Source organism: Apteryx rowi, unplaced genomic scaffold, assembly GCF_003343035.1.
Source record: "Apteryx rowi isolate R43461 unplaced genomic scaffold, aptRow1 scaffold_40, whole genome shotgun sequence".
Classification (NCBI taxonomy): Eukaryota; Metazoa; Chordata; class Aves; order Apterygiformes; family Apterygidae; genus Apteryx; species Apteryx rowi.
In genome coordinates this window covers 1,489,147-1,513,270 of record NW_020450530.1, presented here as the reverse complement: position 1 = coordinate 1,513,270, position 24,124 = coordinate 1,489,147, and the positions used below count along the sequence as shown (strand labels likewise).

The following is a 24,124-nucleotide window of genomic DNA, read 5'->3' as shown; positions in this document are numbered from 1 at the left end:
ATGTGGGTGCTGGGACCGGCTCCTCTGTCCCCAGAGGTGCTGCTCCAACCCCAGTCCCCGCCAGAGCTGAATGCGCACAAAATGGCCCCGCCAGCGCCCAGGGCGAGCGCGCGGGGCCTGCAGCGCCCACGCCCTCCTGGCTCCCCGCGTCGCTGCAGGAAGCGAAGCCGATGCCCCCGGCGTCGCCCGGCCGGGCGCCCCTCGGGCAGGCCGAAGCGCCGGCGGTGGCTTGTGGCGCGTCTGCGGGCCGCGCGTGGGGAGCGGGGTTGCCTGCACTCCTGCGCCTGGGCTGTTTCTGCAGGCAAGTCCAGACCTGGAGAAATAACCCAAGGGCCGCGTGTCGCAAGCGCCGGCCTTGCTGGGGCTTGTGAGGCGCAGGGTGAAGGAAAAGGGACGTGCGTAGTCACGTCCTAAACGAACACGAGGCTAACAGCAGTTTGGACACAGCCTGCACGCTGCGGTGTATCTATCAAACCTAGGAAAGCAGCTGCTTTTGCCGCTCTTGTCTCACTTCCACTGATTTCCTGCCATCCTGCAGGACTACGTGACTTCCTAAGAACGAGTGTTGAATTGTTGTTTTGTCGGGTTTCCTTTTGGAGGAGGATTAGGTGATAAATGTTCAGGTAGGATAATTCTAGGTAAGTCTAGAGCTCCTAACTTGTATTCCACAACGTATTTCTGGAGAGTGCTAGACCTCTGAATTTACCATCTTTCAAACAAGGAAAGCAGTAACAGAGTTGGATCAAAAGCTAAGCATCGTTTTAGGAAGGCTTGCAGCAAAGAAAATAACATTCAAGATGCTCGGACTAAATGCAAATTCATGTTAATGTCCAGCCCTGTATTAAACCATGCGAGTCCCGGGCAGAGGAACTGGCAGCTGTCAATACCTATCTTGTCTCCTTTTCCTCCTTGGTTTCTTCAATGCTGCTGCCAAATCTCGGCTCCGTGATTATGTTTCTGCCGAGTGCAGATCTAGTGTCTCAGCTCAGGCCTGCCTACCTGAGTAATCCTTGCCGCCTGTTGCTTCACTGCAGCAGCTCGTGTGAGTGGAGTTTTGCGGCGTTTGGAGCAATTGATTTCAGTCCAGCTGAGCCGGCTCATTCATTGTTCCTTGCGGTGTGGGAGGGAGATGAGCCAGTTTTAACTAGCAGTTGGAGGTGATGTAACTGCCCTGAATAGAAGAACAATGCCTGGGTCTGGTAAAAATAGGTATTTCTTTAAAACAAAGAGGCATGTAGAAATTCTGTGTCTTAATATAATCATTAGATGACATTTTAGCTAACCATGTCTTGATTCCTCGATTATGGAGGTGGAAAGAGAACAGCAGTAGTTTCATGTAGAGCGTTCACCTTTTGGGAAGGGACATGACAGGTAGAGTTGTCAACCCTGCTTGGGTCTGGGAGGAACACGTAGCACGGAAATGAGCCGAAGGGGAAGGCAGAAGTCAGAGGCTCAGTTTGGCCGTGTAGCTCAGAGCTACCCGAGGATATTGTGCTTGTAAGATCCTAGTGGGATTCCCCTCGATAAAAATAATTGAAGTGTGCACTGACCAGCATGTGTCACACGATTCTCTTCACTACCACCTAGCGGGAAACTCCTTCATTAACCGAGCTCCAGCGCTGCCCCTGCTCTTCAGCCTCACCCTCGCCCTGGTGACAGAAACAGAGTAAGCGAAGGAGGGACGGATGGATGAACGAGAAGGAGAACAGAGTCCTGCTTCCTATCCAGGAAGAGCRTGGAGATGTTGCTGGTATGTAGAGATTACAGCCTATAATTTATCCCCCTAAGGTGGGTGCACCATCACACCCTGCCTTGTAGCCCCACATCCAGCGCAGTTCTTAACGGCTGCTACACCGGAGCCCCTGCTCCCCGGGGAGACTCCCAGAGCTTAACAAATGTCACCTTTGCAGATGGAAGAGTGAAACATTTGTTCTTCTGAATGCAACTGCACCTTGCAAAGAGCAGTAAGGAGAAATCTGGGAAGGTGTTCTAGCGTCTAAATCAAAAGATAGCCTTGCCCTCTTCTCGCCTCTCTTTTGATCGTTCTCATGCCGATTGCTCTATTGAGATCGAGGAGGAAGGCTACCAACTAAAAACACTTTGCTCCTCTGTCAAGACATATTTGCTATTATAATCACATATTTACAACAAGGACTGCTACATGGAAGTGTAAAATGGGTATGTATTAGGAATATGCTAATCACATATTCAAGTGAGTCCTTCCCTGCTGCGATACTCAGGGTTTGCACAAATAGCTGAAATCCRACCCTATTAAAACATCATACAAATTACAATTATCTGGGATTTTTCACTCTCCTGTGTGCCACTTGGGGCCAAGCTCCCAGGGCACAAACAATAATCAGTTTTGGCTCTTGTGTAGCTTTTTTTTATCCAATCACAGAAATAGGGGTGAACACAACGATAACAATAATTCTCACATTTCAAGGAGGGGATGATGTTAATGTCATTCAGGCCAATAAAGCATTTGGCAGTCTCAGCAGGAGGAACTGTAAAATGGTAAAGAGTTATTAAAGGAACCACTTCTAAATATTTCTTTTGCCAGTGGCAGTTTTATCACCATATTCATGGAAATATATAGGCTCCCTCTGCTAGCAATTTTATTATAAAAATATTTAGTTTTTTTTCCTTTCTCTGCATGCTCCTTGAAGTCATGACATTAGGCTGGCTTTATCCTAGGAAATTACTATATTTTTCATTGTGTATACTTGTTGATGGATTTGATTCAATAAATGAAAACATTGAAGGTAACAGTTGTRTTGATACAAGACTCAGGCTTTGGGAACCTACAACCCACCTGCAGTTCCATTCACATTACACTGTTATGTGACTATTCAACTGGTTTTGCTTTCCTGTAATAAGCAGAATGCAGACCAATAGGTCTAAAAATAGAATAATGTTCCCATTATATACCCATTTATACTTTCATGGAGTAGTCCTCATTATTAATTAATCCACTGTTCAACTACCTTATTACATGTTCTTGGGAGAAGGCATTACATTGGAACAGTTTACCAAGGCAGACTATTATTTATCAATGAAATAGAATAAAATAGAGGAACAGAAGACATCCTTGCCTGGAAGCCTGCTGGAGAATGCCAACAGCCCAGGTTTATGAGACAGCTGTCACACGGTGTTATCAGACTGCCTACAACTTGAAGGGAAGTGAAGAAAATGATAATCAAAAGTAAAATGCATAGACATTGTATTAAAGTGTAGGTAGCACAATGCAAAGTAGCTGAACGTGTTTAATCAATCTTTATTAAGCATGCCGTTAAAACAGAAAACCTATAGAGCTCTGAATCCTCAAGTGTGATTACTAATTGATACATTTCTCCAGTCTGCATCCAAACCATTTTGGTAATAAAACATTTTTCATGAGCTTTCTGTTAAGCTTACCAGTTGTAAAGCTGCTTATGGCCTGTTACTGACGTATTGAATTGGAGAGGTCTTGACCACCATTCTAGTTATGCTTAATGAAAAATAAGTTTGCAGGAGAAAAGAGAATACAAAACCAGATACCTGCCTCCTTCTCCTGTTGGTGTGCAGTATCGCTTGGGGCTTTCATACTTCAAAAACTGCCTCTCCATTACAACTACCAACATCATGCTATTCAGGGTGACTTCAGAATCAAGACATGCTCCAGTAAGTTTTTGCAATAAGTAAGAAAATCAACAAAACCAACTGATATTAAATGAAAATGGGTATAGCAAAACCAAGTCCTTTTCTTTCAAACGTTCCTTCTCAAGGCAAAATCCACGAGGCACAATTTGRTTATAGGAGCATATTGTTTAGATTATGGTACTCTACAATTTAGCTCTTGCTCTACTACGAGAGCTATAATCTAGCTGGCTAAAGCTTTGCAGCTTCCAGCCCTGACCTCTGCTGTCCTTATTACCTCTCAGCAGGATAGTGTGGCAGTTGTAATAATCTGAGAAATCGGAGATTGCAATCCTCAGTGCCAACATATAAAACAGGGGTGGTGGTTAATTCATAGCAGCGGTCTCCTTCCTCCCTCCCAGTTGTTCATTCTGATAGCTAGCAATCGGTAACGTCCGAGAAACACTGGTTTTCTTGCATCGAAGAATCTGAATTAGATATTTAATGGAGTGCTGAATCATTTGCTAGTGTATCTGGTTGGGCAGGTTACAGTGAATATAAAAACGACAGTGTAGAAGTTTTTAAGGCAAGTTTACCTCTTCCCTGATTGTCCAGGCTCCTGGAATTTAAAATGAGCAACTCTAATAGATCCAGGGAGAAAGACCTTCAGGATAAAGTGACAGAGAACATTTACCTATTCCTCAGTATTTGAAAGGTTTCCACATTAAACTCAGGGTTCCTCACATGGTATCCAGCCGTAGCATCCTGTAGGTCCTAACATACAGGCAGATGTTCATTTCTGGTTTTATGGCCTTTAAAGTTCATTGGTTTCAGGAGAGGCTGTTTTAAAAGCTTCTGTAGCTGAAGGCCTCCAGGGCAAGCAGAACCGAGAGGGAGGGGGCTTCTGGTGCGTGAGGAATCCTTAAAACCRCATGATAAATACAGATAACTGGTTGCTAGGTTTTTTTCCTTCTTTACAGTTTCCCTTGACAAATATTGCTGTTCTTTGTCTAAACTTCACAATTTTTTTCCTGCAAGCGTACAACAAAAGTATTTATTCACAGAAAATAGATTGGACAGTCTATAAATAAAAACGTTAGTATTTTCCATCCTTTTCAGTTTAGGTAAAAGAAATCACTGTGCACAAAAAGGCAGAAGTAAGTAGCATGATATGGCAGCATCTTCTCTGTCACATATTGCAGCGAGCCCGCAATCTGTTGTCTCTGTGTGCAAAACCCTCGAATTATAAGGCTGCACCGTGCAGAAACCATGCATCATGGTTGGGCACTGTCATTACAACGGACAATTACCATTATCAGCCAGCCTGTCTACCACCTGGGAGGGTATTTGTAATCAAAAGTAAAATGCACAGAAATTGTATCAAAATAGAGGTAGGGCAATGCCAAAAAAGCTGAACGTTTTAAAATGCTCTTTATTAAACCTGCTACAAAAATAATAAAGTCTTTAGAAACAAAAGATATTTTTTTACATTAAATGTTTTCATATGGACTCCGAATTGATCCTCCCGTTTCGGCAGACAGAGGGAGTCTTCTGGAGCCCCATCTGAGCCTTGCCAACTGACTGCGGCGAGGGGAGCTGGCACTCGGGTGCAGACGGCGCCTGAAACGAAAGGCAGCAGTTATTAACAGCCCTGGCTGCGGGGATCAGCCCAGCAGCCGCTTGCCGTGCCCAGAGGGACGAGGGCGTCCAGCCCGCAAAGGAGCTCGGCCCCTCCGTGCTGCCCGCGAGGGGGAAGCGGAGGCCAAGGTCGCTCTGCGGCAGCCTCTTGGGCCAGTGCTCAGCCTGGAGCCGTCCTGGGAGGCTCCTCTTAGCTTGCGCCCCATGGGAGTATATAAAAATAGACAAGTAGTTGCTCTTAGGAAATCTCCATCAAGACAACAGTTTTAAATCCTTCCCCCGTTGATCACACAAGAAGGAATCGTTCACGAGACCCTTATACASCATCAAGTCCACACCTGCATACTAAGTTATTCCCTAGCCACTTAAACAGATTCATGCATATATTTGCAGGTGAGAAAAGACCACCTAAACATCGTGGCCCCCTCAAAAAGCGCCTGCAGCCGAGAGTGCCAGTGTGTTTTGGAAAGTCACCCAAAAGGTGGGGGTGGAACCGTAAAGCACAGCTGGCATCAGGAGGGGATGGTGGCAGATGCTAAGTGGGAGCCACTGAGCTGCCCAGGGCACTTCTCCAAAGCAGCAGAGCAGTTGCAGATAGGGCAGGGACTTTCGGTGCGAACCAACACCCAGGGCTGCYCCTTATCGGGCGCTTGAATCACCAGCGCAACGGGGGCCGCGTAAACCCCCAGATGATGCCTGCGCTCATCAGTTAAACACCACACGCAGCAAGGTATAAAGGAGGCACCGGCCTTTGCGTATCAAGGAACCCCAGCAAGCCAAAGCCAGAAGTGAAAAAGCCGCTCGACGCTCAGCCGCAGAAGCCAGCTGGAGCTCCGCAGCGCGCCGCGACTCTCGGCCGCTTCCACGTAGACCCGGCGGCGCGCAAGGCGAGGGAGGCTGCCGGTGCCGCCGTCCCCAGCCCGAAGGCCCTGGCAGGGGCCGGTGGAGCCTCTCCGCCACCGCCGGAGCTCTGCGCCGTCGCCYGCGCGGCGCCGCCAAACCCACCCCGCCTCCTTCCGTCTCCCAAACCGATGGGGCCAGAAGCGAGCTGCGTTCTTCTGCTTCCATTTCCCCGATTTTCTCGCCGCATCTTTTCCTCTTCCGTGCCGGCAGACCTTGCGGCCCTCCGCTTTCCTCTCCTTCCCTCCCTTCCCCTCCCCCTGCACTTTGTGAACTGCCGCTGCAGTGCTGAAGTCCAAAGTTCAGTAACTTGCTAAGCACACAGATAAATATGAACCTTGGAGAATTTACATTGCTCCAATGTAAACAGATAGCCAAGGGTCCCTTTATCAGCACTGGCTCAGGACAGTCGTGGGGGGTCTGAAGTGGCTCAATTCTGTATTTTGCTTTTTTGGGGGGGGCGCGCAGGCGGGCGGCTGCGCTGTGCCCACTGCCGACAGTCGGGCGCGTTACCTCAGGAACATGGTGTAGGGACGCCGGAGGCAGGACAAGCCGAAATCCAAACCCGGGCGACAGCAGGCTGAAGACCATGGTCTCCAAGCTGAGTCATCTTCAAGTGGAGCTGCTCGGGGCGCTGCTGGAGTCGGGGCTGACCAAGGAGACCCTGATCAAGGCGCTGAGCGAAGCGGAGCCCTACGTCCTCCAGAGCGAGAGCCAGCGCGCCATCCATGCCCTCCAGACAGAGAAAGGGGACTCGTGCCCCGAAATCGCCGCTCTCCCCAACGGCCTGGGGGAGGCCAGGTTATCCGAAGAGGAAACCTCCGACGACGGGGAGGAATTCACCCCTCCGATAATGAAGGAGCTGGAAAACCTGAGCCCCGAGGAGGCTGCTCACCAGAAGGCTGTGGTGGAAAGACTCCTACAGTAAGGACAGATTTGCTGCTCCTCTTTGCTGTTCTCTCTCGTATTCTCTCCCTCTAAATCTTTCTCCTTTCCCCTTCTGCTCAGCATCCCTGACATTCACCGCACCGTCTTCATCCATGCCAGGACTAGCAGCCCCCCAAATTCTCTGTAGAAGCTCAAACTTCCCTTTTATCTYCCTGCCGATGCGTAAAGGGAGCTCTGGAGCCCGACTGCATGTTAGAAGTGCTTACGATCACCAGGAAACGGGCTGCAGAGACTCCGTGGCCTGCGCGACCTGCGGCTCTCCGGCTAAACGTTAATTTTTATAGGATTCACGATTTCTGTCAGCAAGGGAGAAAAAATTAAAAACGAGATGCCCATAAAAATCTGGCCTCTGTTAACTGGCCTCACAGTACTCGGAGAATTTATGGTAGAGAGTTTTAATTTTTCCTGCTATTTTTAAGGCGATTAATATTTTTATCTTACTCGCTTCTCCTATAGATTTTATTTGTTAAAGACAAACCAAGAGAGCTTGTTCCTGTCTTTCGTGCATGTGCAAAATTCTCCTGACTTCAGTGGGGATTTTTCTTGTAGAAAGAGCAGAAACCAAATATACGCAGAGGTTAGAAAGACCTTGCTATGCTTCTGCCCTCCACTGCCTGCCATTACTACGGGCACATAGAGAGGAGCAATGACAGGTTTTACTGCCACACAAACCTGCCTTCGCATGCAAGCATCAAGTCAAAAGACAGGAAGAGTTCCCTAAACCAGGGGGTCTTGTGACAGACCCAGGACTCACGTTTGGGATTGTTATTGGGGTGCGAGTCCTACTAACAACTCTCAGAGGTTTGTCCAAGCAAGGACCAGGTCCTTCAAACCCATCTAGCCCAAGAGGGCAGAACCTTGCCCCTCCGTTTTGGAGGCGCTCTGAAATCACAAGCCGTCAGGCGACGCAAGGTGCAGCAATGTCCTGCACTTGAAACCTTCACTAAAACTAAAATCCAGTTAGAGACTTTTTTGGGCCTTCTGATCAATCCTCTTCGCAGGCAAAGGGAAATAACAAAGTGCAACAAGAAGCAGCGAACATCAAATCCCCCCACAAAAGGCCAGAGCTAGAAAAACAGCACAACAGGCATTAGCATTCGCTGTAAATATTTAAGAGAAGAGCAACTGTGAGCTGCTGACTCTGCAGTTGCCAATGGAAGAAAATTCACTGGATCAGCTCTTACCTGGGAGGGGAAACACTCTCAATAATTCAATCTTCTTTTGGCCCCAAAGTCTGTCTCTCTTCTCCCCCCCCCCAGCTCTGCTACATCTTTTCATCTCCTCTTTCCCTTACTCTCCCCCATTCTCTTTACGTGTTCCCTTTCTCTCCTCACTTTTGTCCCTGCCGCTAATCCTCCCGTTTTGATGTCTTACTGGCTAATTCTCTCTCGCACCCTTCCACACTCTTTTCCTTCCCTTCATCCTTGTCTCCTTCTCTTCTCCCCGAGTCTGCGTACAGGTCTTGGGGTAGTTTGAGCCCAGTGGCACCGGGCGGGCCCTGGCTAGTTACTAATTATCCAATGGCTTTATTATTTCTCTTTTGTCTTATAAATTTATAGATGAAAAGACCCTGATAAGCTTTTTGATCATTAACTTCCGATGGTTTATCAGGTATCTCTCCAGAAAGGCAGCCATGTAGGCTGAAGAAGAGCACCCGGCTTTGCCCCGCTCTCCGCAATGAATGGGTGCCGGGCGCTGCGATCCGAGAGCGGGCTCGCGGACGGAAGGGCTTCCCTTCCTGCCACTCGCGCTTCAGCATGAATTCTAGTTTCCGATCCTCCTTGCCTTTCCCGGAGCTTGCTACCGGCCCTTCCCGTGCTTCCTACCGGTCTCAGCACAACACTCTCACCTGTCCCGCGTACCTGCAGTATTATTTGTGCTTTCCGGTCAGCGGTCTCCCATCTCCTTGTAGACGGCCAACTGAGCGGCATTCCCATTTTACAGAAATGCTCACTGAGGTACAGAGAGATCCCATGACTCACCTAAAGACCCCTAAGACAGTGGTGAGAAGACTGGGCAAGAGCCAGGATCTCTTAAGCCTTGTATCGGGCCTTAACCGCAACACTTTGCTCCGAAGCCTCTGGGCTTTCTTTCTTCACTCCCCAATGTCACAGGATACAACAGTTCGCTTCTGCTGTTCAGGACAGTATGAAGGGCACCAGAAGGCAGTTTCAGCCAAAAAGTTACAAGTATCCTTACAGGGGATATAATGGACCAAAACTATTCAAGGTGGAATGGAGAGAGTAGGAAGTCTGTATTGACAGTTTTCATATTTCTGGTCAAAGATTAGAAAAAATAGCAACTGTATGTCTGGAGAGTATCTTCAAAACATCTCAGGCAATATCAGGGTCTGATAATATGTAAGAAGTAGCTACCAACTAAAAAACTTTGGGTTTTTTTAAGAACAAACTTTTCCATTAATAAACATCTAAAGGTAATGTCCTTAAAATAGTGTTACAAATAATTATAGATATGGGAGATCAGTCTTCAACGGAARTTACTCCCAGCAGCAGATGAAAGGAAGGAAGGCAAAAAACTGATCCCCAAGCCCAAGGATACCCTGCAGAACTTCATGCTTGCAAAGCTGTTTCAGCATCTACACAAGGATTTCAAATCCAGAAACCAGATGGAGGCACTCCTACCTCTAGGCAGAAGCATCTTTGAGCATTACTAACAAGTCCGGTACTAATACTTAGACCGCATTTTAAGAGAGAGATTGACTTGTGGGCAGCTATAAGCGATTCAAGAAAGTCTTTGTGGTAGCTGCAACCACTGCTCCTGTAGTAAAGTAGTATCAGAAAAGCGGCCATTGCTAGGCTTTCCAGGAGCTGGAAACTAAAAACGACAGCACCAAGAGGCCAAATCTGTCCTCACAGGACCACTAAAGAGGAAACCACAGTTTGGGAACCACTAAGCAATGCTGAGTAAACCAGGATGTGGGCAAGATACACCCACACAGCTGGGTGCACCTGCAGGTGTTTGTTACGTTYGGTCCTTTAGGGACAGGACTGATAAAGGCAGTTCAGAGAAAGGTTTCTCTAGCGATGAATTTACATTCCGTTTTATTGTGTGCCTAAATCGGCCTCATTGATCTTCTATAGATCTGCAAACTGAAAAATAATGTTCTCTCCAGATCACTCCACAAAGAAAAAGAATTGTGTCTACGCTAAAGAATAAACTCACTAGGAAGATGGAGATGTGTGGAGTAATTCCCAGATATTCCCTGGAGTAAAGGCAGAATAAAGACAGCCTGGGGGGTATGGACAGACCATGCTACCAGAGGTACAGCAAACAAAGAGGTATAGCAACAATTCACCTGCAGGGCRAGGGGTGAAATTCCACTAGGAAAGAGAGAAATTGAGATAAGCAACAGATTTCCCCTGGAGGCAGGGATAAAAGCCTGGTTTTCAGAAGTACAAAGGAAAACAAAGATGTAATGATACAGGTCCGGTCTTTTCCCCATATCAGTGGTGTCTTAGAAAGGCTCTAGCTGAGGAATCTGGAGATGAAGCTGCCACACCCCTTCCATTTCCACATATAAACCAAGATGAGGCAAACCGGGCCAAGTTCAATAGAAAGGAACCCAGCCGGGATGGTCTTACCTTCCCTGCTCTCTGCCTAGCCCGGCTCCGGGCTCTGCACTGGCACCAGTGGGAGTTGTCTGGCGGGCTCCAGAGGAAAGGGCCAGAGGATGGTCCTGAGCACTTCACAGCTCTGAACCTCTGTTTAACCAAGGTCTGGTCCAAAGCAGCACTTCAGAATCTACCTCAGAGAAATGAGGGCTTCTCTTGCCTGGGAACCTGGAAAACGGGGAAGGAGGAAAGGAGAGACAGAGGGAATGAGGAAGAGGAGGGGAAAGAAAGGAACGAAGGAAARAGAAAGAGAAGTTAGGAAGAGTGAAGGAGGGAGAAGGTCCCCCGAATGTTACATCCCCAGCTCTCCGGAATGGGTTTTCTTTAATGCTAACAACTTGATATTTACTTTCCATTTAAATTTGAGATGTTGCTATAAATTATCAACCAGCCTCTTGTTCCCTTTGAGTTTATAACTAACTACCTGGGTTACTTATTGTTCAGGTAACAAAAGGGAGGTGAAAACGCCCTTAAAAAGTGACCTCAGAACTAAGAAAATGGGAAGCTGGAAGGGAGAGAGGACCCAGGCCCRTGGTTGAGTGGAGCTAGGGAGAGGGACTACACTCAGAAGGCAAGAAGAAGCAGACAGCAGGACAGCAAGACTTAGGAAGAAGGAAGTAAAGACTAACTATGCGAGAAGAAGAATCTGGAGATGGAGATTACACCTTAGAGAACAAGACAGGAATGCAGAGACAGCTTGTATCTGGGCAGAAAGGGAAGTTAAAAGCAAAAAATAGGCTTGGAGATGGAAGAGAAGAGCTTGAGCAAGGCAGACCCATTTCCACAGTTCTGACTTGGACTGAGATTTTAGTGCAATTACAACCAGGAAGGCTAGGCTAGGGGTGAAATCCTACCCTGACAGTCAATGATAGTTTTGCCACCAGCTTCAGCAGAGTGAAGGTTTCATCTTATGGTGTTTTAGTCAACAATGAAGGCTTTGCAGGTGGAACTGTGGATTGGGGCAATGGTTCATGTGAGGGCTCAACTGACTGACCTCCATCACTTGTTCTGTGACGTAGCCTAGGGCCAAAAGGAAYTGCTGCTTTGGAATTAGAGCCTGGGCCTCGACAGTTTACAGGGTAGCCAGGATTTCATACAACTGTCCTACAAAGTCATACTGTACTAAGATGCCCTGCACTGTTGTACCTCAGAAAACTCTCTCTGCTTTGTCTCAAAACAGAAGAAACCCACAGGGCTTTGAACCACTGTGAGGAAAGTCAGCTCATAGATGCTTCCTGCTTTATTCCTACCACAAAGGGGGGATCTTGACCAGAGAGACAGAAGYGACTCATGACTGGGGTGCAGTAAGGAAATCAACCTGTAACTGAGGTTTCCCTCAGTGATAATGCAGTCCCCCCGCTTCCCACCTGAGCCAGAGCTCACATCTAAGATCAGAGATGCCACATTTGAGCCCTTTCTCCTTTGTACAGGGATTTGTGTAACAGATTCAGGGTACCAATGCTGGCTAGACTTCTATCACAAATACAGAGGGAGGAGACTGGTCCTTGGCTTGGACAGTAGGAGAACAAACCACTGAGGAAGGAAAAGCTTCCATGAGTTCAGCCCAATCTGAGGCTTTTGAAAGGCAAAGATGGTTAAGACAAGAAGCTACAAAACTGAGGCCTCTGGAACTGGCCCATCATAACGGAGAAACAAATGGTCCTATTTTAAGAAAACAGCTCTTTCAGGAAGCCGTAACTGATAGTGCTCCTGTCATACTTTAACTGCCGTGGGGCTTGCTCCTTGGACTGTCCAGCCACTGTGAAAGAGGCTGCGAGGGGAACAGAGATAATGGTGTTTGCACTGAGAGAACAGATGTGGACTTTGCTCTCCTTATCACTTTGTAGCCTCTGGCAACCTATTGAGTCAACAAGCACTGAATGGTACAGTTGTGGCCTGTTGCTCAGACCTGTGTGTTCTTGCAATAGTTTTTCCATAATCCCAGGTACCTTTTTTACCTTCCCCCCCTCCCCATTGCTCCTTTGATGCTGGAGTTGGAAATGACATCAGGGTATTTCTACAGCATGCAGATCATTTCCACTCCCCTCTGTTCCACCAGACGTTTCACATACAAAACAAGAAAGGATGCTCTTTGTCAAAACTGACCAGAAGCCAGGGGCTTTTCTGTAGAGAGGCACCTGCACCAGTTGGTTCTAGACTGCCTCGTTTCACACCTTCCTATTGTTACTATGATTTTCAGCTTTGATGAAATCAATACACACAGCAAAGAAATTGTGGTCATAAAGTCTTGTGCTTTCTCCATAATTTCCTTGGAAACCTTCATGGATATTCTAATCAGAGATCTTAAAAATCAGAGATTCACATTCATTATGAAATCCCAAATCAAATCAGCTTCCTGAGTTTTGTGAGTAGGTCTCAGATAGGTCTATTCCCTGGGCTAGTACCTTGAAGGAGGGTGGTGATGGGAAGAATGTGTGTTTTGCCTTTTGCTTTCCATTGCATTTAGATATTTCAGTAGATCTGGATGTGAATCAGTAGGTGTTATGAGCAACACATAGCAGATGTGCAAGGACATGATCCTAGATGGCTTGGTGTACACATACATGCCATGTGTAGCAGTATGATGAAAGCCTGTCTTCATTTTCTCAGTCATTGCAAGGTAACCCAATCTTGACCAGAATCAGGGCATGAGCTAGGTTCAGGCTGTCTAGTATCACAGTGAATCTGTCTTAGGAAAATGAAGTACACCTACCCTGAGTACCCAGGCCTAGAAGAAAGGGGGATAGAGAGGAAAAGGTATGTACTGGATGGGGGAGGGAGGGAGAGAGAGGAGCTGCACTCTTAAAACATCCAACTGAACATCGAAATGGGACGTCACTTCCCTCCTCATAACATCTCTCACTAGCCGCAAAAATGCTTTACATTCGCATTGCTTTCCGTAGAAAGATCTGTTCCTTACTCATGCCAGCACTTGTGATTTACAAATAACAATTGCCTAGATAAAACAAGGCAAAGAYTTGTATAAAAAAGGAGTGAAGATGGCAAAGACTGTGGCGATGCATTGGGAAATTCCCATGATAACTGGAACATCCCCTTCTTCTTCTAGGGAAATCAAAGTACCTACAAAGAGCAGTCTGAAGGAAGCTAGCACTACAGCTCTTCCACTTCATTTCTGACACTGTGCAGTTTTACCCCGAATGCAGGGCCACACTGCATGAGGTATCACAGTGAGGAACAGCTTCCCCTTAGCAGCCAGTCTACCACTCTCGCCTCCCCCAAGGCAATGGTGAGATAAAGACTGACGTGCAAGATGCACCTCCGGAAGCACTAGTGCACCTGCTTGGAAACCAGGCCTGCTGGGCACAGCCGTTAGACCTCTCTTTCCTGAGAAGTGTTTTCTGCTCCTTCCAGAGAGGATCCCTGGCGGGTAGCAAAGATGGTGAAATCCTACCTCCAACAGCACAACATCCCTCAGCGCGAGGTGGTGGACACGACTGGTCTGAACCAATCTCACCTCTCACAACACCTCAACAAGGGCACTCCCATGAAGACCCAGAAAAGGGCAGCCCTCTACACCTGGTACGTCCGCAAGCAGCGAGAGGTGGCCCAGCGTAAGTACAGCAATGACTCTTCTATCTCCAATTTCATAAACGCCTCCTCCCTCCCCTGCTGAGCCCTACTCCCCACTTCTATCAAGGAAAAAGAAGGAGCCACTCGCAGCAGGAAGCTTAGGAAAGTCTAGATCAGTATTCAGTGAGGATGAACCAAACTGTGCACAGGAAAACACCCCCCATAAAACAGCCCCCGCAGTCCCCTCCTCCCCCCACCCCACAACATTTGGCTGAAGAGAAGCAAATTAATACTGTCCATTTGTGATAACAGTTCTACATCCGTCCTCAGACTAAAACAGGGCACTGGTCAGAGGACAAAATGGACAGAATTTCTGCCCGAGAACTAGGCTTTTGCGAATTCAGCCAAAGCAGCGGTTCCTCTAGCTGCCAAAGCACAGCAGGCTGCTGCATCCCTGGGTCACACCACTGTGGACTATCGCCTCACGCGCTCTGAGCCCTTTCGTTTTAGGTGCACGCTGGGATCCCGTCCCTGCGGCATGTACCACATTCATGAGTCTGGCTGGAATCTGTCTTACTTAGTTTTGCATTCATGGGTTGCAAGTAAAATGAGACACTTGGCCTCTGGGTGACTCTGGAGAGCAGGACTTCATCAGTCAGGTTTACTCTAGGCTCTGCTGCGTTGGCTTTCACTGCTCCAAGGTGGAAGTGGAGATGCAATGCATGCAAGAGAAGGGCCAGGTAGATACAGTCCTGCTAGGAGTGCTTCATCTGTCCCAGCAGATTACAGAGCTCTGTTTCCACCTCATCTAGATTCAACCCTCTGCTTGTAAGAGATGCTCTAAGGTGAGCTGCACGGGGCCTGCTGGGCACAAACACTACTGAAAACCCTTCTAGCAGGCAAATCCCCTTGTCCCTTTCTGCCCTCAGAATTCACACACGCTGGCCAGGGTATCTTGACAGAGGAGCCCATGGGAGATGACCTGCCCACCAAGAAGGGAAGAAGAAACCGCTTTAAGTGGGGTCCTGCCTCACAACAGATCCTGTTCCAAGCCTACGAGAGACAGAAAAATCCCAGCAAAGAAGAGAGAGAGGCACTGGTGGAGGAGTGCAACAGGTGAAGCTGGGTCTCTGGCTTTGAGGGAGAAGGGCAGAGCAGGGCCTCTCTGGGTCCTTGCTGTTTGCTAGCGCTCRTGAGAGGCAAGCTAATGGCACAGCAGTGGATGTCACCACTGCCACCAGCCAGCCTCGAATGTAATGCCACTACTGAGCACTCACTGTTCACAAAGGATGCAGAAACGCCCCATGTCTTGCTCTTTCCGGCAGGCCCTTTACAGTGTGTCTGGCCACAGGCATTTTGGGGCTGCCCACTTAACTCCACGTCTTTGAATCCGGCTCAGCAAGACTCTTTTCGTGTTTTCCCCCACAGAGCAGAGTGCATTCAGAGAGGTGTTTCCCCATCCCAGGCCCAGGGGCTGGGCTCAAACCTGGTGACGGAGGTGAGAGTTTACAACTGGTTTGCCAATCGCAGGAAGGAGGAGGCTTTCCGGCACAAGCTGGCTATGGACACCTTCAGCGGGCCCCAGCCCACCTCTGCTCCCCCTCTAACTCCTCACAGCTCTTCCTCCCTCCAGCCACCGTCTGCTCTCTCACCCAGCAAAGTCCACGGTAAGAAACAACCAGGGGGAGATCTGGTGGAAAAACAAAACTTGCCAGAGCTCAGTCATCAAAACCATCTCCCAAGTCCACCCCTTTATGAGGTGGCTYTACAGACAGAAAAGGCAGATTTGATACAAGGAAAGAGTATGGGTGACAAAGAGACCATGTCTCTGGGCGAGGACAGGAGGGTGGCTAGAAAAGCAAAGGTGACACTAAGTTCAGTAACAAAACTTTGAGCTGTCTCCTCACTTACTCTTTCACAGTCTGCTCCTCCCTCACGGCTGGCAGGCAGCAACCCCTTTTCAAGGGGTCATCTGCTGGGCTGCCATCACAAGTTAATTCTATAKCCTTTCACACGTGTGCCTCTACCACATCAGCAGCATCAGACTCCACGACTGAATTTTCAGGCTTCAGGAAAGGTCACTCCCTAACCCAGGAACAAGAGCTCTGCCAGCTCCCTAGGCCAGGGCTGGTAACTGATGTCATGCTGGGAAGAGACGATCTTACTGAGGCTCGCTCCTCTCTACACCCACATCCAGGGAGGTTTCTGGCCAGTCCAGCTCACCTCCTGCAGTGCACACAACCATACCTGAGTCAGGACTTGAGGAAGCAGTTTGGCCAAGTTACAGAGGAAACCCAGGGCACAGTGGTGGGAACGCCTGTTCTCACGGTTCCTCTGTCACCCACCTCGTCTCTTTGCTCTGAACACCAAAGACAAGCAACTGCAAAGGAAACTGAATTTAGCACTTGTCAAAATGTCTCGGTTCCTCATTGTTGACACCCCGTTCCATCCTGTTATGACTCAGGAGTGAGGTACAACCAGCAGCCAGCCACCGAGGCAGAGTCCTCCAGCAGCAACCACCATGGGAACAGCTCCATGGTGACCACCCAAACCATCCTGCATCAGGTTTCTCCCCCTGGACTGGAGCCCAGCCAGAACCTACTGAGCACAGATACTAAGCTGGTGAGTGATATATACTGATGTACTGGTGACTACAGGATGTCAGATCCTCTGCCTATGGTCACAATACGCACCATTCAAAATGGCATTTCCTAGAATACTCTTAAAAACAACCTTCTTGCAGCAACATTACACAGTCAGCTTCACACTGCCCATATAATATGGGCAGTCTCAGGGTACCTGTGACCTTCACACTCCTGGTGAGGGTGGGCGTTAGGGCATGAAAACAGAAAGTACAGCCATTTCCTTTAGACTAACAAAAACACTCTATTCTGAGAAAACAGAGCTCAAGATATGACATTATTTCCTTCCTCCCAGAAGGCCTTTTTCTCTCCCCTCCTTCCCCGGTGAGATTCTCATCATCTCCAGCTCTCATTCTCTATACATCTCAAGATAATTGATCAGACTCCAGTGGGATCAACAGATCAGAGACTAGTTACTTACATTTATCCTATCTATAAAATTAAGCCCAACAGCCTGTAAGCAGCACCTGCAAGGGGGACATGTCTGGATATCTGGACTGTAGCCACCTACCTTCTCAAAGCAGACTTTCTTTTGAGTTTTTCCTTAAGGAAACTTCTTTCCACATAGTTCTAATGCTTCCCTGCTAATTATGCAACTGATCATTTTTGGTTTGCACACCTTCCCTTGCTTGCAGGGAATCTGTTGGAAGACGTTTGCATTAGTGCATATTGGCATGAGGCAAAGTTAAGTTCACTGTGAAAGAGTATGATTTAAACCTGTACAGTCACCCACTTGCTTTGCTGGTTTTCTGGTCTCTCCCCGAAGAACAGAAGTCTTTCACRAGGCACTGAAAGTCGTCTTTTAGAGCTGTCTTCTAAAATTGATATCAAGGTGATCTGTGCCACTGTTTAGCCTGTTGCTGCTTAGTCTTACTAAAAAGTCCCTACAGCTTGTTGCCTTTGGGGAGAAAAAGGGTATAATAGAAAGCACTGAACTGTCTCTATCAGCCAGATTATTAGAATGCTACTTTGTGCTTCTGTAATTTTTTTTTTTAAACTATGAATCTTGAAAGGGCTTTGYAAACTCAAAACCCCATTACAGCATAGACACAGGCTATGGAGTTCATGTTAGAGGGCGAGGAAACAGTCAAGTTATTAAGTTTCTCAGCAATTCAAGGACACAGACAGAATCAGCAAGCCACCCAAGTCTAGGACCGTCCTGCTCTATCCAATAGATGCGCTTCTTTCCTAAAAGCAGGCAGCTGCCACTTAGCACGGCCTGAAGAACATACGGGGGGGAAGAAGGATAGAAGGAAACATTTCAGCAGCTCCTTTAAAATCTCAGCCTGAAAACTCACTGGCCACTAAGAGACACTTGCTGAGAGGAAGGGAAATCAYGGGCATTTCTCAGAGAAAAAGTGAGTAGGAAAAGAGGAACTCGTGGATTCTGTGCTGAACTCCACAGCTACACTTAGGTAATTAGCAGAGGACCAGCCTTCCCCATAGGGAACGCAGTAACCCCATTCCTGTCTGTGCAGCCCTTGCGAGCTTCTGGATGTGAGGAATTAAAACAGAGCAATGGTTTACTCTTAGTTTTTCAACAGCTGACCTTTACCAGTTAACTGAGGAGCGTGAAAAAACAGAAACTGCACATAAGCAAACGCAAAGCCTTTCTAGCTAGCAAGGGGCCGGGGCAGGCGAGAGGGGGAGAAGGAAGTTTATCACGGCTGTGGGACCTGCCGTAGACACGGTGCTGCAGATGACGTGTTCACGGGCCTCCCTCCCTTCACACAGATCTCGGCTCCCGGAGGAACTCTCCCTCCCGTCAGCACCCTGACGGCCTTGCACAGCCTGGAGCAAAACCCTCACGCACTGAGCCAGCAGACGCAGAACCTCATCATGGCATCGCTGCCCGGCGTGATGGCGATCGGAGCCGGYGAGACCCCGTCGCTCGCGCCAGCGTTCACCAACACAGGTGCCTCCACGCTGGTGATAGGTGAGTCGCTTATTTGGCTGCTTATGTTCTCCGCGATGACTCTGCCTATCGGGATTCAGATGCACGCGTGATCGTTAGAATCACCTGCCTCGCTTCCAGAGGCAAAAGCGCCGAGCTGGCAAGGATACGGAGCTGGGGAAATCAGCCACCAAGACTAAGGACCTTCAGCAGCACTACTGACAAGCATTCATGGGATTAAGGGACAGAAGTTCCTTACTCATGGCAGAATTAAGTTACACAGAAACCCAAGTCTTGAGAGCAAGGGACCTTCTGCAGTCTATTCCCATGCCACTGCTTTGTTCTGCTGCTGTGCTCGTTTCCATCGTCCCAAGCATAAATGTAATGTCAATGTAATACTCTCTCAAAACTATGAAAATTGAAGCATGTTCATATCGCTTGAAAGATAAAACGCCCTGTTCTACCTCCTGCAAGGAGCAGCATATTCCTTTGGAACCTGCAGCAGTAATTAGTTTGTCCTTTTTTTTTTTTTTTTTTTTAATACATTTTTCACTTTGGCAGCTTTTCTGGGCTTGTATGAGACTTCTTTTCATTCCCGGACTATTCTATTGCCAAAGTGCATGTCATTAGATAAAAGAAAACAAAACTACACTCTTCCTACACTTTCTTCCCAGGAAGAAAGAGGTCCTGTTTTGTTCCACGGTGACAGCTGTGAACTATTTCCATTTCCTCATTTACACCCAGGATTGTTATGATATGGATTCTAATTCTGTGCAAACAAAAAAAATTGGAAATTTCCACACAGTGTTAACAGTATCTCAGTGCTGTACAGACTCGCTGATTTACAGGAATGGGGTCTGGACAGTTGTGGGACACGGGCAGCAATGCATAAAACCTTCTACCTCCTTCTCACTGGTCCAAATTCCATAATTCGGCAGCCTAAGCAAAAAGAGCTCAAACTCGGTTCCAAGTGGCTGGGCAGCTATAGCACCGATCTCTCTGTTGCCAACAACTTCGTTAAAAAAAAGGAATAAAAGAATGAACTGGACAGTGAAATGAAACCCCAGCTTTACTTCCGAGCGAGGCCTCCCCATGGAAGTTTACATCAGGTTATTGGTAAAGCGCAGGGTGATGATCTGTGCTGGTACAGGAGGCGGCACCACAGGAACCCACGCTGGCAGGCAGAGGCGTTTTTGTGGTTCCTGCCTGCATTATCCATTTTGCATGCTCCCGCTTCATTTTCACATTAAAATCACGGAGAACACAAGAGAAGCTCCTGGAAAGCAGCAACTGAACTCGCCCTGCCACGACAGACCAGCCACGCTGACCATTTCAGACGYCCCGTTGCAGAGCAGCCACACTCCTCCCACAGCGTGCAACAGTACCAAAAAAAGGTCTCAGCATGTCACTGGTCTTTGGTTTTCAGGCCTGGCCTCGACGCAGCCCCAGAGTGTACCGGTGATAAACAGCATGGGGAGCAGCCTCACCACCCTGCAGCCCGTCCAGTTCTCCCAGCAGCTGCACCCGTCCTACCAGCAGCCCCTCATGCAGCAGGTCCAGAGCCACATCAACCAGAGCCCCTTCATGGCTACCATGGCCCAGATACAGAACCCTCACGGTAAGAGCACGAACGCGTTTGCTCTAACCAAAAATAGCTCGTTCTGGAGCGTTTGCTGGGTCCKTGGGCTCGCAGCACTCCGTTTCCCCCTTCCATTATTGTTGTCCTAATTATGAAATTATTTTTCTCTTGCATTCATCTCCCTGTCCCTCCACTCCCACTGTTTTGGAGACAGACAGCAGGTCCACACACATGAGGAGAACAACTCAGCCAAACAACTTCTCATGCAAAGCTCCAGCATCCACATGATCTTGTTTTCTTTCATGCACAGCTCTCTACGGCCCCAAGTCCGAAGTGGCCCAATACACACATACAGGCCTCTTACCACAAACCATGGTGATAACAGATACTGCCAATCTCAGCGCCCTGACTAACCTGACACCAACTAAACAGGTAACAGCCTTTAGCACATGCCTTTGTTCCCCCACCTTAGAACCGCACCAGTCTGCAGGTAGCTCCTTGCCTGTGTTTGAGAGTTTTTGGGTGCGTGGTCTATGCCACGGCAGCAGGACAGTCCTTCCCATCTCCTCACCTTGCTGGTACCAGCTGCAATACTGGAGGCATTAGAGCAAGCTCTTCACTCCATCATCAAGGAGGATTTAATCTCCTTGGAAACAGCACCTGCTTACTCTTCCCAGTACTTGTCTCTTGTGCCTATAAAAAGGGACRTCGAAACCAGGCGCTGTTAACTTTCCTTTCTCTAGGCGTTTACATCTGACTCGGAAACGCACACAGAGTCTGGGATCCATACGCCAGTGTCACAGGCGCCAACGATACATTTACAGAACCAGGACACAACCATCCAGCACCTTCAGCCAGGCCCTCGCCTCACCTCGAGCCCTGCTGGTAAGGGCAGCAGCCGCTATTATTTTAAACCGCGTATTGCCCAGCTCCTCCTGCCAGCACCGTAACGCCCCCCCCGAAAACAGGAACCAGGGCCTACCGTTCTCCGAAAGGGTTCCACCAGGGTCCGGGGGGGGGGGGGGGTGTTGGAAAGCTGGTACAAGGGAAAAAAGATTTAGAGGACAGTTTATAGCAGGGAACTGTCTGCACAGACTGTGTGAGGCAGGACTGTGGAAATGGGACCCCTCTACAGAATTTATAGAGGAGAATAACCTTAAAGGTATCAACAAGATCAGGGTCCACACACTGCCAGAGCGGCAGGCAGTTTGAGCCGAAAAGCCCAAGACTCCTTCACGTACAGACTCAGGCTGGAGCTTTCCAGCGCTAAGAGAAGACATTAACTAGGACAGTAACCATCAACTAGACTCACAAAGCTAAGCTCCCTGAAGGTCACCTCCCACGGTGCTTTCAGGCTAGCTTTGGACCTAACCTAGGTTCACAATGGCACACAAAACAGGGAAAGGGCTACACTCCTAGGCCGAGAGATTGAGGGCACGCTGGAAACACGAGTGTGCATGCACATGAGGAGGGGGCTGCGGTGAGAATTTGCTTTTAACTTCTGCCTGTGCCTTTGACAGTGTCCTCCAGCAGCCTCGTGCTGTACCAGAGCTCCGACGCCACCAACAGCCACAGTCAGCTGCTGCCGTCCACTCACAATGTCATCGAGACCTTCATCTCCACGCAGATGGCATCTTCCACTCAGTAACCAAGGCAACCAGCTCGAGGGCGACTGCTGCGACCAAGCTGTCAGGAGCGACTCCGACTGCGTTTGCCGTCACTGCCACCGCCGCCTTCAGCGGGCAGGAGAGGCTGCGCTCGGCAGCCCCGCAGCCCCTACGCCTCACACGAACCCCTCGCTCAGCTGCCTCCACGGCAGAAGGTGTCCCAGGCACAGGGCAGGAGCCCCAGAGACAWTGCCGGCACTGCTAGAACCCACTGCCACCCCCTCGCCCCCCGAAACCAAACCAACCCACCCAAACCCCAGCAGCCAGCCTAGAAAGGCTAGAAACCCTTGTGGCTGCTAAGGAAGGAATCCCCTCAGGAAAGGGATCTGACCGCAATACGGCAAAGACGCCAGGGCGCGGGTGGGATTTTCATTCTGCTCAGCCCCTTCGCCAGGCTGGGCCCGCACGAACCTGCCAGCGCCAGCCACACCACGCAGGAAAGAGCAAAGCCAAGCTGCCAAAGACGCGACACCGTCTCCAAAACGCTCACCTCCTCTGCCGTAACGCAGCACCAACGGCAACGTCGAGAAATAACACTTTCTCAGAGGCGAGAGTAGGAGAACCTGACTCCCGGCTTCGTAACTAAACCCGCCAAGGGACAGATTCAGGAATGGCTTGGCACAACCCTGTCAGTACGGGATCACTCAATACAAGCTACAGCTCCATTACTTAACTAGAAAAAACCCAAACCAGAAACCCAAACATTTTCAACTTGTCAGTTCAAAACGACCTGCTTTAAAAATCATGCTCTCCTAGTGGAAATGGCTTGGTTATTTTTGATATAGCTCTGCTTTGTTTTAAATGCAGAAATTAAAATTTAAGAGCAGTACGGAAATTTCCGTTTTCTGCATTAATTCTGTGGATTCTCATCTCCTGCATCCTGCTGAATGACCCAGGGGACAGCACTCCCCACAGGTCCTTGACACTGCGCGATGGCTGGGGCTTTCCCATGCTCCACRAAGATCAATAGTTCCCTAGGTTATCCTCTATAGAGATCTCAGCTTGGATGGATTTTACAGTGGGATTCTCAGTTTCCCTGCAGGCTAGATTCTACCATGCAAATAATTTCCCTGGGGTCTAAAMGCCTTATTTGCACTAAGTGAAGGTTTTCTGCCCTAAGGATCTACTTACATAATTCCTCTTCTAATTATTCCTCTCTTTGCTATTTACTCTCAGCCTTCACATCACTGATGTGTCAGTAGCCAGACRTGAAAGCAGCCCCAGTAACATATTTTTGTCATTGCGACAGAAACAGAGTTATTCTTTTGCCCACAAGAAGGACAAAAATCCTCAAGACTAGAACATGCTCAAGACTTAAAAGGTTAAGATTAAGGTTAAGGAAGAATTAAAAAAAAGCCTAATAGCRAACTCGTAAGTTATCATATCTGGAGTTTTCAAAGTTACAGACGTCAATTACAGTTCATATTGATAAGAGCTTCCTCTAGATACCATCAACCATCAGAGACCAATTTCGGTAACTAGAGTCTCTGTGCAATCTCACCCTAGAATTGGTCCCTAACCTCCTATGCGCATTACTTGCGAATACCTTTACCTTCCAGTCAGTATAAAAATAATAATCATAAAACAAGTCAAAAATAATATTTAGATCAATAGGCATTTATACTCTTTAAAGAACAAATAAAAACCAAGGTTTAAGGAATCCAGAGAACCCATGTGCTAGCTTCACTATACTGAAGTTTCAGCTGGCCATAAGTAATTTTTGTTGGCATGTTCAGTTAGTTTACAAGCCAGTTTTCTGTTTAGCCTTTCCATTTCCAGATGCCAGCAGTGCTGTCTTGAGCGAAAAACAACAAGGATCTATTAGTAGCAAATAAAACATCTGTTTTTTTCCCATGCTCAAAGAGCAACAGTTCTCTATTTTGGCTCCTCTAATCTGGCTTTCAAGTCTCCTGAGGGGGGCCAACGAGTTAGAGCTATTGAGACCAAACAACCTTAAGAACAGAAGAAGAATATATATCCAAATAACAGGCTGTTTCCTGAAACACTGGAGCTGAAGGTTTGGTCTCTATAAATGGACTAAGAACCAAAACCAACCCTATTTCAGAGACGTAGAC

General features: G+C 48.2%; 1 protein-coding gene and 1 long non-coding RNA gene across 3 annotated transcripts; one reads left to right on the top strand and one right to left on the bottom strand.

The window, feature by feature from the left end:
• Positions 1 to 1,742: 1,742 nt before the first annotated feature.
• Positions 1,743 to 16,594, bottom strand: LOC112970581. 2 transcript variants are annotated; one of them, XR_003255073.1, is made up of 3 exons: positions 16,515 to 16,594; positions 10,707 to 10,904; positions 1,743 to 5,238 (listed from the first exon to the last, which is right to left on the bottom strand). It is a non-coding gene; the product is annotated as an uncharacterized LOC112970581 (long non-coding RNA). The 2 variants fall into 2 exon arrangements; XR_003255072.1 differs by lacking the exon at positions 16,515 to 16,594 and adding an exon at positions 15,545 to 15,781.
• HNF1A (HNF1 homeobox A) lies at positions 6,674 to 24,124 on the top strand. Its single transcript, XM_026075106.1, is given in 11 exon segments — positions 6,674 to 7,080; positions 14,109 to 14,328; positions 14,330 to 14,398; positions 15,169 to 15,383; positions 15,696 to 15,934; positions 16,732 to 16,889; positions 18,644 to 18,845; positions 20,230 to 20,421; positions 20,693 to 20,814; positions 21,126 to 21,267; positions 21,903 to 24,124. Coding segments are annotated over 11 exon segments (2,022 nt in total). The 5' UTR covers positions 6,674 to 6,745; the 3' UTR covers positions 22,031 to 24,124.